The sequence below is a fragment of the Lissotriton vulgaris genome, chromosome 10, assembly GCF_964263255.1.
Source record: "Lissotriton vulgaris chromosome 10, aLisVul1.2, whole genome shotgun sequence".
NCBI classification, from domain to species: domain Eukaryota; kingdom Metazoa; phylum Chordata; class Amphibia; order Caudata; family Salamandridae; genus Lissotriton; species Lissotriton vulgaris.
This window is the reverse complement of record NC_141698.1, coordinates 59497426-59510834: the sequence shown is the minus strand read 5'-3', so window position 1 is coordinate 59510834 and position 13409 is coordinate 59497426. Positions and strand designations below refer to the sequence as shown.

General features: G+C 46.3%; 1 protein-coding gene across 4 annotated transcripts in view; it reads left to right on the top strand.

Moving 5' to 3' along the window:
* The window catches only part of RBBP6 (RB binding protein 6, ubiquitin ligase), a 334867-nt gene that overhangs the window by 182321 nt on the left and 139137 nt on the right, over positions 1–13409 (top strand). For 2 of the 4 annotated variants that reach the window (XM_086940457.1, XM_086940459.1), the window contains exon 11: positions 10934–11501. In XM_086940457.1, coding sequence (XP_086796583.1) covers positions 10934–11501 — 568 coding nt within the window. Of the gene's footprint in view, positions 1–10930; positions 11502–13409 lie in introns of all 4 variants that reach the window. The other 2 variants (XM_086940458.1, XM_086940456.1) reach the window with 1 other exon arrangement.

Sequence of the window (13409 nt, the reverse complement as noted above, 5' to 3'; positions counted from 1 at the left end):
CCTTTCATCCGTCCTTCCAGACCAACTCTCTGCTTGTACAGACGGACAATACGACCACGATGTATTACCTCAACAAGCAGGGGGGCTCGAGATCACGCACTCGGTCGCAGGAGGCGCAGGCGATCTGGCACTGGCTTCTGGCCAGAGGACTGACGATAACGGCTACCCATCTGCAAGGTGTGCAGAATGTTCAGGCGGACGCACTGAGCAGACTGATTCAGGAAAACCACGAATGGGTCATAAACGACGAAGTACTAGGAGAAGTCTTCGCAAGGTGCGGAACTCCAGACGTAGATCTGTTTGCCACCGCCGAAAACAGCAAATGCCGAGACTTCGCCTCCAGGTACTACCAGCAGCGGACGCTGGGGAATGCGCTATGGATCAACTGGTCGAACAGCTTTCTGTACGCTTTTCCACCCATTCCCCAGATTCCGGCGGTGCTCATCAAGCTGTCCTAGTCCAGTGCACGGATGATCCTGATTGCCCCGGAATGGCCCAGGCAGTGGTGGTTCACGGACCTGCTTAGCGCTGGGACGATTGTGGGCAGCCATGCGCTTTATAAATCAAATTTCATTTCTTCACCGGTCCCTCCTTCCGCACATACGGCTGCCATGCAGGCCGGACCTTCTCACGAAGTTCGTGGGCGGATGTTGCACCCCAACCTCTCATCTTTGAGTTTGGCGGCATGGCTCCTGAGATAGTGCAATATGGCCATTTGAATCTACCAGAAGATTGCATGGACATACTGAAGGAGGCTAAGCGACCTTCCACTCGGACTTCCTATGCTTACAAGTGGAAGAGGTTCTGTATCTGGTGCAAGTCCAAGAACTATGACCCAACAATGTGCAAGGAAGACGTCATCCGTCCTTACCTTTTACATTTGGCGCAGTCTGGCCTTAATGTTCATTCCATTAAGGTTAATCTCGCTGCATTGACTGCCTACAGGAAATGCCCTTCACAGACTTCCTTCTTCCAGATCCCGGTGATCAAAGATTGTTTGGAAAGCTTGAAGAAAGTATTCCCTCCTGTCCGGCTTCCTTCGCCTTCATGGGAATTGAATGTGGTGCTGTCCAGATTGATGAAGGAGCCTTTTGAACCTATTCGTAAGGCTTCGTTGCAGCACCTGTCCTGGAAGGCGGCGTTCCTCGTGGCCATTACATCGGCCCGCAGGGTGAGTGAAATTCAGGCGTTGTGTTGCCAAGAACCTTATACTGTATTTCATGCTGCTACGGTTGTTATGCGTACTCACCCTAAATTTCTTCCCAACGTTATTTCTGATTTTCATGTCAACCAGACCATAACTTTTCCTACGTTTTTTCAGAATCCTTCATCTCCAGCGGAAAGGTCCTTACATTCCCTGCATGTTAGGAGGGTGTTGAAATTTTATCTGGATAAGACCAAAGATATTCGTAGGTCAGACCAATTGTTCATCAATTATGGATCCGTCAGGACGGGTCTTGCTACCTCTAAGCAGTCCATCTCGAGGTGGATTGTGTCCTGCATACAACTATATTACCAAAAGGCTAATAAGACCTTAGGGGGTAAACCTAAGGCTCATTCCACCAGGGGCAAAGCTGCCACAACAGCTTTTCTCTGTAATATTCCTATTGCAGAAATCAGCAAGGCGGCCACTTGGAAGTCGGTTCATACCTTTGCTAAGCATTACTGTCTGGACACTGATGCCAGGGCAGATGCTCAGGTTGGGCAGGCTTCGCTGCAAAATCTGTTCGCACAATAGTGGTGTTATTTCTCGTTTCTCCACCGCCGCTTTGGTGTGGGGATGGGCTTGCCATTCTATTCACTAGATTATGATTATACACAGAGATCCCCTACTACAGAAGGAGTAGTTTCTGTCCTGTAACTCCAGTTCTGTAGTAGGGGTATCTCTGTTATAGTCATAAGCGCCCGCCCTCCTCCCCGGTGGAGAGAGATATTCATGTAAGAAATGCTACCGGTCTGGCGTGTTACGCCTTCAAAAAGAAATGAAAGTAAAAGGGACCTGCAGTGCATTCTGGGATACTGTGAAGTTCTGGAACGTTCTCTTAAAAGCACAGTATCCTGTTCTGAGCCACGTAATGGCAGCCTATGGGGCTTGTCTGTCCAGGTCTTCCTCTCTATCATTCCAAAGGGGTTTTGCTGCTAAAGCAAGGGAAATCTGGACAGACTTTGCTGTTTGTGGATTTTTGGTGGAATTTCTAGTTGAAGTACTGGACAGTGTAGCCTGGTTTTATAGGCTGCATTATCTGTCTTTAATTCTCTCTTAAGTGTCTGTGCAGTTCTGCATTTTTCGACACTTTAAGAGATTATTTTTGATTGCTCCGGGGTCCACGCACATGGGCAGGACTTTTCACTAGATTATGACTATACACAGAGATACCCCTACTACAGAACTGGAGTTACAGGACAGAAACTACTCCTTCTGTTCAATTTCGCCATGATAAAGCCAACAAACCTTTACAAAGAAAGGTCATAGCGCATTCCACCAGAACTACGGCGGCTTCTACAGCATTATTTGCTGGTGTTACATTGGAAAACATCTGTCGTGCTGCGACATGGAAGAATGTCCAGACGTTCACGAAGCACTACTGCCTACAGTCTGTGTAGCAGGACGATGCAGCGGTGGGACAAGCTGAAGATGGATTTCTATATTTTGTTAATATTCTAGCCTTCCCGGATGTGTTGGGAGTATATACACCCTGTCTCCCACTGTCTGCAAACGACATTATGGGGCTTACAGCTTGCTATTCTGATTCAGGCATGTGAATCTATTAAAGATACCCCAATACTGGATAAGAAAACAAGTTACTTACCTGTAACTACAGTTATCCAGTATTGGTATCTTTCATAGATTCACATGCACCCACCCTCCTCCCCGGCAGGACAGTTCTCTATTTGGGATACCTACTTCTCCGTTGTTCTAAGAAAATCTAAGGAGAACTGCCTCTGCTGGGAAGGTTCTAAAGGGTGCCTGCAGCTGATTGGTTGGAACTATTTTTTAGTTCTTTTCAAATAATGAGGTAGGCTAGTAAGTATTCGGCTTTCTGGCCCTCTTGTCTTTTTAGCCTACTACAGTTCTTACTAAGGCACTGCTTTTGTATATATATTTTTACTGTGGGACTCCCGCCTCGGCAACGGGGAATGATTCAGGCATGTAAATCTATGAAAGATACCAATACTGGATAACTGTAGTTACAGGTAAGTAGCTTGTTTTCTTTCCTGTTATGTAAAATGCCATTGGGCTTGGCACCTCCTCAAACTGCTTTGCTCTCCACTTGGGCCACTATTGGAGGAAAGTGCTTTGTTTGCGGTGGTAGTCCAGGTGGCAGCTGAAATACTAGATCTGACATCTCTCTTTTGAGTGTAAGAAAATGTGTTAACGAAGATCCTTCATCCAAGGCCAGCTTCAATTGAGTAGATATTGCCATGTAATGAAGACCTTACTGTGGTGAGTAGACATCTCTGTAACCTGGACTTCCTAATAAAGTACTCTACAACTGTGAGCTTGACCGCTCAGGCTTACACAAGTATGGTCAATCCAAATTCTTTCTCAACCAATTCTCCGGATAAGTAATCAAAAAAGACATGTTGCTTTTTCATACAGGATGTTTTCTTTGGCTAGACTACCTTTTAGATCTATAAGTGCGGTTAGTCTCTTGGTTAGGCATGCCCATGCATATTGTGACCTCGTCAGTGACAATTTGCCAGCCACCCTGGAGGACCTCATGGCCTCTTTGGTCCAAACGATACATAATAGGCAAGACACAGCCAAGTATGTGCTCGGGGCAGGCCTGGACACTACCGTCTGCATCGGTAGACCTATTGGCATCAGTGTTGTGCTCAGAAGGCACACAAGGTTTTCTGGACACGTGCAGGTGTCGCTAATACTCTTAATCTTCGATGGATTTAGGCTCTTCGGAGAAAAAGCTGAGTTTGATGCTTGAACGATTCCAGAACATTTGCTCCTCTGAACATTCTCTGGGGCTATTGACGCCAGGTAAACAATTTCCTAACTATTGCAGAACACTATTAGGCTGTCCCAGGGGCAACTAACACAGTAAACTCAGCCCTCTCAACTGGCACTGCAGAAGTCAACAGTCCTTTTGGAGTCACTGTACTGATAGACACCATTCGAATAAGAGGGGGCAGTGTTCCTCAAATTCTTCCTGCCTTGTCACAGTGTCTACCAAGCTGCTTCGGAGGCACATTTCGCCCACGTAGTAGCTAATCACACAAGCACGCTACTATCTTTTTTTTTTTTTTTAATTTTTGGAAACCTTTATTTGCAAACAGGGTGCACACAGCTATTTAGCCGAACATCCCGAGGGCACGGCAGCAGGAGTAGAGACCAGAACTGGTGCAGCACACATAAAACCTTTGCACAGGACAAATGAGGTTAATTTTTAAGTTTTCAAAAACAGGATATTCACCATTATAAGAAATAAATTGCAATATAGTAACGAAAAGAGCAGAAAACGAGGAAGAAAGGAGGGATCAGTCCCAGAGTCTAGATAATATGAAACAATCGGGTACGTGAGCAAGCAAATCCAGCATATCCAATGACATCTCGGAAACGGGCAGTCAGTATACGCGTGCAAGCAAATACTAAGCGAAGCCAGCTATTGTCCGTACATAAAGGGGCGTAGCGCAGCGCACTTACAAGCAAGACCCACGGCTCAACGTCAAGAGTTCAAAATCAGTACCGATCCCATAGCCCAGAAGGAAGAAGAAGGAACAGACAGTCCAGCTAAACTAAAGAAGAGAAACAAAAAGGCCAGAGAAACAAAAAACGAAAAAAACAATGCCCCATCCCCCCCACCCCTCCCCCCACCCTGCACCCCTGCAGTTGGCCACGGCCCACCCCCCTAGCAGCGTGCCTGTCGCCCAGCTTCCAAAACCCGAAATATAGCAAGAAAAGGGAAATATATAAAGATAGAAAAAGGAAGAATAAGGAAAGGGAGAAAGGCGGAGGAGGAGAAGTATCACATATGCCCTCGGTCCCCATGCCCCCCGTGACGCCCAGTCCCGGTGCTAGATCTATAAATATATAGGCAAATTATTAAAAGTAACACCCAGGGAAGGCGTCCGATGCTGCCCCCCCACCCGTAAACAACAAAATGGCGGGTCCTCCGAACTTCACACTCCCCTAGAGTCGAGATCTACAGCAGTCTCACCCTTGACCCTTTCGAATGTTAACAATGAGTGCAGCCAACCACACCAAAACGTATCTCGGAAAAATCAAAGTCTCAGCTAGTCTGTGAACCTGCAGAAGGAGTCCGATCGAGCATCGCAGTCAATCACTTTCCACAGTCCCCATGACACTCGCCGTCCTACCACCAAGAAACGACCAGGGCGATTTCAGACACAGGGCAAAGTCAAAACAATCGAGTAATGGTCGCTGCAACCGCCGGGTCGCAGCAGCCGCAGGCTCAGAAGAAGCGAGGACCACAGACCCGTCCGTGGACGGATGCGCCGATAATGGCGGGCGTCTCTCCGGGACAACAGGTCCACTAGCACAGTGTGTTCCAGGCAATAGTTGCGGGGCTTCGACATGAAAGGAGTCTCGAGTCGTAGGTGCCGGGAGTAGCGTAACCAAAGCAGCCGGCTTAGGGGCACAAGGCAGGTCCGGGTCCTTGCACGATCGGGCAGTTTCGGTGACATCCGCGATCTTCTTCTGGAGAGTCGAGGCCATAAAGGATCGTAGCTCCCCAATGGCGGCCATCACGGTCTTCAAAGACGGCTCTTCATTACCCTGCACCACCTCCACACAAGCAGCTCCAGCCATTTGAGCGCTCTTCGGAGCGCCCGATTCTCCCTGGGACCGAAGTGCGAGTCAGGCAGGCAGGGATTGGAGGCGCACCTCAGTGCAGCAACGGGGCCTCTCGGGCGACGGCAACAGCTCGACGAGGGGGCCAGCCGCCGGGAAGGGAACCCCCGACCCCTCAGCCACCTTCCAGATACGTACGCCTCCACAATGTTTACAAGACCGCAGGCACCCCACCAATATAGGGTTGGGAGACACTCCAGGTCAATCGTCCGGGCCGCGTCCGGGGCACCCAACCGCCGCCGCTGCACTGCCACCCAGCTGGGTCAGTAATCGAGGTCCCGGCTGACATGCGACTTTAGGCCAGGATCTTTCACACGGCACAATTCTGCCATTCCGGGTGGGAGAGCTCTCGGGACCACACCGCCAGTGGCAGCAAAGATTACCCCGCACGGGGTGAGGCACGAAGGCAGTAAATATGTCAGGATCTGCAAGCAACAAGCGGGGGCGACGGAGCCGAGAGCCTAAGCGGCCATCTTCGGTCGTCGCTAAGCTCCTCCGCACGCTACTATCTTGATGCACAAAGTCAAGCTTGTGTTGTCCGAGGATGTAGTCAAGCGAGTACTGGACATAGAGAAAGGGGAGGTTGGAATGTTATTTTTGCTGCTTCCTTATTCCGATGGATGAAGACCGTGGGCCTGTTCTTGGTCTCTGCCCCTTGAACACCTTTCTGAGGAAGGGCATGTTAAAAATGTTCATTTTGGCTTGGATCCTGTCAGTTCTGAATGCAGGGGACTAGATGGGGTCTCAAACTTGCTGGATGCATTACTGGCATTACCTGTGATTCAAGGTAGACCATGAGCACTTTCGATTTACCGTTCTCTCATTTAGCCGTACCTGCATTCCGTGGATGTCTACTGAGGAGATGGTGGCACTTCTCATCTTTGTAGGTAGGAAGTACGTGTTACTGTATTTTGGGTCGCAGCTAAAGGTGGGCTTGCCACAGTACTTTGTAGACAACCTCAAGACGTCGGGCTAAACTCCTAACCTCATTCGGTTTTACCATCAACGGACCAAAAATCCAGTCTGGAAAATACCTTTTCTATCTTGATGTGGTGCAGAGCATTTTCAATCAGTGGTACACCCCCTGGCTAGATTTGTCACCGCCATCAAACTTGCAGTGTCAACAATTATGCATATTGGAGTTTCCTTGTTTGTTGTGTGACAAAGTTCAGCTGGAATGGAAGGACGTATTCCTGTATACTTTTCCACTGCTAGCTCTCCCTCCCCATTTTCTGAGGACAATCAAGACGGGCAGGGCCCATGTCATTGTCTTCACACTAAGCCAGGATAGGGTGATATCCAGAGCTTCTGACCTGCATATTTGTCATCCGATGAGGCATTCACCTCAGGATGACCTCCTGCCTGTGACATACCAGGGTCCTGCATCCAAGTCTCCGTTCATTGAGTTTGAGTAACGACAAGTAACGGACTTTGACTTACCAACTAAGGTGATTGATGTCATTCTTCTGGCCAGAAGCACTTCCACAAAGTCAGTCTGTGCTGGGCCTGGGAAAAATATGTTGCTTGATCTGCTGTTCACAACACAGACCCTTTACAAGCCCCACTTCTTGATGCTCTTTACTTTTTCTTTCCTTAGTGCAGCAACGCCATGCTGGGAAGAATAACAAAATGTTATTTTTCAGACCTTTCTGTATTTACTTGATGTGCTGTCTTTAAGTCACTGGTTATAATGCTCTTTGTAAAATGTTTGACTTCTGTGCTGCCCCCAAACCTATTGGTATGCCTCTGTTGGACCTGATCTTTGTCTTGACATTTCTCATGTTGTGCACGCCTTTTAAGCTTATACACACCTGTTCTTTGACTGTTGATGCTGAAAAACATCTCTCATTGTTTTTACATCGGCACGCCCCTTAACCTGAACTATAAGCGCTTATTACATTCATCTGGACAAACTGGTACGGAGAACCCTTTTGTGCCAAAGGTTATGACTCCATTCCATATTTGCAATCCGATACTCTCAGTGGTTTTTGTTCTGTCTCTACATTTGAAAGAGATGACAAGACTCCATTGTCTTTGACCCTTAGAAGGCTCTGAGCTTTTGCATCAACTGCACAGAAGCCCAAGTGGATGATCAGCTCTTTGTGGGTTTTTTCCTCTGGCAAAGAAGAAAGAGGCTCGACAAAAGAGGATGCTGTCAAGGTAGATAGTTCTATCAAATCTGCTATACACTTGCCAAGAAGCAGCCCCCTGAGGGCTGGCTTTTGCATTCCACTAGGGTCTAAGCCACTGCAGTGGCTTTGGCACTAGGGGTGCCTAGTCTAGACAGCTGCCAGGCTGTGATGTGGACTTTAGTCCATAAGTTCAAGAAGCACTACGTCCTTGACCGCTCGGTCCGTGCAGGATGTTTTGGTCGAAGTGCTTTTCCCAGACCCTCCACCGTTTGGAGGTTTTGCTATGGTATACATTCTAAATGAGAGAAATCTGCAGTCAAAAGAATCAATCCAAAGAGCATTATAGTTATCTTTGGCTAGTCTCTTTCTGGTTAATATATATTTGACTGCTGATTCCTCACTGCTTTCCCACCTCTTCATTCAGTGCAGTGGCCTCTTTACCATCTAACAAGGTCCCAAGTTACATATCCGTACATTCGGAGTCAATTTTTTCTACCCTATGCCTGTTAGCGCATAAGGAGACCATGCATAAGAAACTGATGTAAGCGCACAACACTGGCACTTACATGTGGCTACACTTGCAGGTTATATTGGCTCATTGCGGAGCCATGTGGCACCATCTGTTGGCATGCAGGAGCATTAGTGGGAGAATTCTTAAATTCTAGCTTGGCACCTTGGGGATATGCTAAAGATGAGGAATAAGCAGGAGAGTATCCACCAGAAGAGTTACCAAAGATAAGTAACCATTTGGTTGGACTTGTCCTAACCAGTCAAAGGGATGTTGGTGCGCTGAAATGGTACTTTTATTGCCCGGTGATGTCTTGTTGGGGGTGGGGCTAGGCATACAGGCTGAGTAGAGCCACCTGCCGGTGCAAGAGACCCATTTCAGTTTTCTTTGAATTTCCTGATCCAGTGTAATGACTGGGAAGAGTCTGTCTGAAAAATGGAAATATAGACGTAAAGGCAGTCCTTATTTAAAGGCAGTCTTTATTCAGAGTACATGTTTGCTCCTGAGAAGTGTTGTGCTGAGAAATGCGGGATGTCTGTACAGGACAGTTCCTGCCCATTTAAAGCACTAGGCATAGTCAACGGGTAAGGATTCTGCAGGTAGATAAAGTATCCATCAGGAAGAACATTAACTAAGATAAACAGCTTGCTAATCATACATTTTGTGGATCACTGTTACCTTGCTGCGGACAGCGTTATTTGGAGCCCACTTTGTGGGGGGATCGCTTTTGTTGCCATATCCTGTAGTTTCGGTTTCTTCTATGGTGTAGAGACTTCACTGTATAAAGTGATGAATAGTCTGGTGAATAATTACCCTTTGTTGAGAACTTTGATGTTGAGGGAGTCTGGGACTTAATTGATTTCAATATTGCTAAAGTAATTGATGATTTGGAAGGACAAGTTCTTTCTACCCATTTAAGCATGCATGACATCAAGCACTTCATGATCAATGGCAGGACTGAAAGAGTTGATGACATTGTTTGTTTCCGATCTCTTAGATTAATTCAGTGCATTAAAAGATTTTGCTGAATTGCAGTAAAAACACCTTTGGGTGTAGCTTTTGCCTTCTGCTTCAGTAACACGTTTTCTCTTCCTGTGTAGCGAATACCTTCATTGTCCTTTAGTGTGCGACTGAATAGTTGAGCAACTTTTGCCTTTCTGTTATATAGGAACCTGTTAAAAACAGCTACGGCGATCTTTTACTGATTTATTACTATCACAGGAAGGGCACCTAAAAATGTGAGGGTGTTTCTTCCTTGCAAGCAGTAGAGCATAATAAAAAGTGGAAAACGAGCAAAAATGCATTAGTAAAGACCCACTGAAGTTTAAAAGAAATTATTATTAAACCGCAATAAAGAAAATAACTAAAAGGGCACAACTTGGTGCCCAAGACCCTGCTTCACATGAATGAGAAGTAGTATGTTACATGAGCAGGTTGCTATCCCTTTAACTATTTTAGAATGAAAAATGTAGCAGGAATGCAAATAAATGGAGCCATGAATACAGAAACTTTCTAAAGCTGCAAATGCAATTGTGCATCGTAAAGAAAAGTAGTACATGTTGTACTCCACAATGCCAGGTGAAGACTAATAGTTGTAAACTATTTTTAAATTAAAATGCAAATACATTTGTAGATAGGCAGATCTATTTTGATGTAAAGAAACATATCTTTTTTTTATCTGAAGTACCCTGAACCAAACAGGCTACACTAGCAAGTTGCATAGACATGGAGGCTTGCTGTGGCTTTGTTTCTGTGATGGATCCTAGCTTCATAGATGCATATGGCCATCTTCCCTTTCCATCAACAACAGAGCTGTCACCAGGCAGCAGATATGGGGCCAAGCAAAAAGAAAAAATTTTGGAGAAAGTGGGTTTCTTCCCTTCATAGCATTGTGCTGTCTGGTATGCAAAAAAGGAAAATCTCATATTGACCCACCCCCTCACCACCACATGGCACAGCACCAGTTAGTTTAAAGAAAACAAATGGTGAAAGTTAATTACCTGAACGTCACCTGCATGAAATAATGAAAGTATTGTTCACACAGTGAATTGGCTGAATATAATCTAATCTATGGTTCTTTGTCCTCTATATTAGATTACATGATCATAAATTGCCATGTTGTTTTTTCCCGAAATATTCTACAAAATATTCTTATGTGTATGCATGACAACATGTAGATAACAGCCTTATAAGTGGATATTTGTTAGGCATGTGGATAGTGTTTTTAGTTTGAGGTATACCCTTCGATCGGAATCCATGAAGACATTTACAAGATTTTGCATAATTGTAGGTGTTTTTCACTTGTCGTAAATATCTCCCATGTTGGTTAACAACTTCTGAAATGGAGAGAGTGGGGTATGAAGCCTAATATCTATATCTTATACCGTGATAAACACATTTTGAGTAGTATTGTTGTGATGGTCTTCTTCTCAAACCTTACTTATTTTAACGTTTTTTGTTGTCCAGCAGTGCTGATAGTGCAGTTGAGAACACTCAACCTCCAGTTGCTCAAACAGTCTCCATCACTTCAACATCCTGCCCAATTGTGTCCAGCAGCAGCAAGGATGTTGTTCACAGCAAGGACCTCGTCGGCAGCAGCAACAAAGACCTCGGCAGCAGCAGCAGGGACATTGTTGGCAGCAGCAGGGACCTAGTCGGCAGCAGGGATCTCGGAAGTCGGGATTTCACCAGAGATCTTGGCAGCAGGGACTATGTTGGCACTAGCAGGGACCTTGTTGGCAGTGCCAGGGAGTACCATGGCAGAGACCATATCAGTAGCAGAGACCATGGAGGCAGCAGGGAGCACCTTGGTAGCAGTAGGGATCACATTGGCAGCGAAAGGGACCAAGGCAACAGCAGGGACCGTGTCAGAGATCACATTAGCAGCAGCAGGGAGCACATTGGCAGAGATCATGTTGGGGGTGGCAGGGATCACGCTGGAAGTGGGAGAGACCATGTTGGCCGTGGCAGAGACCACATTGGGAGCAGCAGGGATCATATTGGCAGAGATCTTGGCAGAGACTTAATGGAAGAGAAGGTAAGTTTACTGAGGGCAATTATGCAGTTGCTGAAAATGTTTCAAGAAATTGTCTAAAATGCTAATTTCTGAGTATGTGTTCCTGCATATTCCTCAACGTTAAAATTGTTCTTTCCGCGCTGCATACTTGTCTTGAAAAGATGTCTCCCCTACTCCCCAGCCACAAAAATCAGTTCCCCTACTGCTCCGCTATGTGGTGTCTGGTGACTCTAGTATGTCTCAACCCACCGGATTTCATGTTACCAGCTTATTAATGCTCCAGTCTGCGTGCTTATGTCAGTCCCTAGTTTTCTGCACCTCCTCCACATGGTACAGAGATCTCTTCTTCTGATTCACTGACCAGATTTCTCCTCGCTCTGAGAGAGACTAGATCAAATGACTCCTCCAAAGGTTTCAGGGTTCAAACTATTCCATAAGTTTATCAAGTAGGTGTTCTTTTTGGGCACTCGAGGCATCTACATATGGTGTCTTGGTCTGACCACGACCCCGCAGCCTGCAATTCATTATGCCTGATGTGAACAAAGGCTGTTAGGGACCTAGAAGCCAAGGTATCCTTCTCAAAGCCCAGAGGAGCACACTAAAGCATACCAATTCTTCTGCATGTTAGTTCCCTGATGGTGAACGATCTCCCAAAAATCTTCGTAGGAAGCAAAATCCCTCTTATTCTCTGAAGAAAGTCTGGATGATTTTCCCCTCTGAGCTCTTCCTCATCTATTAAGCAGATTCCAAATATGCAAAAAATTCAACTGATATTTCTGGCTACATTGCTAACCTCGCGCAGGTTGAGACCTTAAGTCGTGCCTTATTGGACATCTGTAGAATGCCTCTGGTACTCTCTGGACCATTCCCCATTGGTGGACCCACTTCTTTGGGTTTGGTGGCTCTGGCAGAGGTGTGCTTCTGCAGGCTGTATCCTCAGTGATATAAGGAAAGTTGTGGAACGTAGTGCCAATAACTGTGCATCCAGGAGATCCATGACATTACCACCAGGGCGGGTTTCAGCGACAGGTTCAGAGTTGTTAGTAGCGCACCCCGCAAAGCTGTCTGAAAGTTACCAGTTGTGTAGGAACTTGCCTTGAAGAACAGTGTCTCACCTAGAACCCAGAAAACTGTCTAGAAGGAGCAGTTGTATGTCTCAGACTCCAGTGCTACAGCCTTGTTTGTTATGGTTTGACTGTATGAAAGATGATTCAGTGGACTTGTTAGTAGACACAGTAGACACTAGTAGCAAAGACACCTCTCCATAACGGAACATCCATTCACCCCCTTTTGGGCTCCGACAAAGGAAATATCTTCCTTGTCTACAGTTAGTGAGTAAAGCTACAGAAGTTCAGGATTTAACTTTACCCTCTGAGTGCCTCTACATCTCAAATTTGGAAGAAAATCTGGCACTTTTGCTTCTTGAGTTGCAGAGCTCTTGCTCCATATTTAACAAGGCTCTACTGGACCTTGTTTTGGCTGCCTGGAGAAGCTTTTCTCGTCCTGCAGTCTAGAATTGCCTGACACCAACAGCCTGCTGTGATGACCAAACTTTTCTCCTTGAAAATGACAGAGCCTGGTGCTGTATGCTCTGTTCCAAACTGAACCCCAGTGCCTCTCCTACAGCCCCTGTAGACAGAGGTTAAGAAATGGTGGACACCATGGGCTGGAAGGCTATTGCGAAGGCTATTGCTTCAGGCAATCTCACCTTCTGTGTGACAAAAGCCACATGCCTGCTCCGTCGCTGTGTCAGTGCCTTGTGGATATTGGCAAGACTGGCAGTTGTAAGCCCACTGGAACACATTGAGAATTCCTATTGGTCAGTCGTGGCCTGGATACAACAAAATAGATTTCGAAATGCACCTTGGATTCTGCAAATACTGTGGCCCAGTAAACTGTCATCTTCTGCTGTTTACAGGACATGTCTGG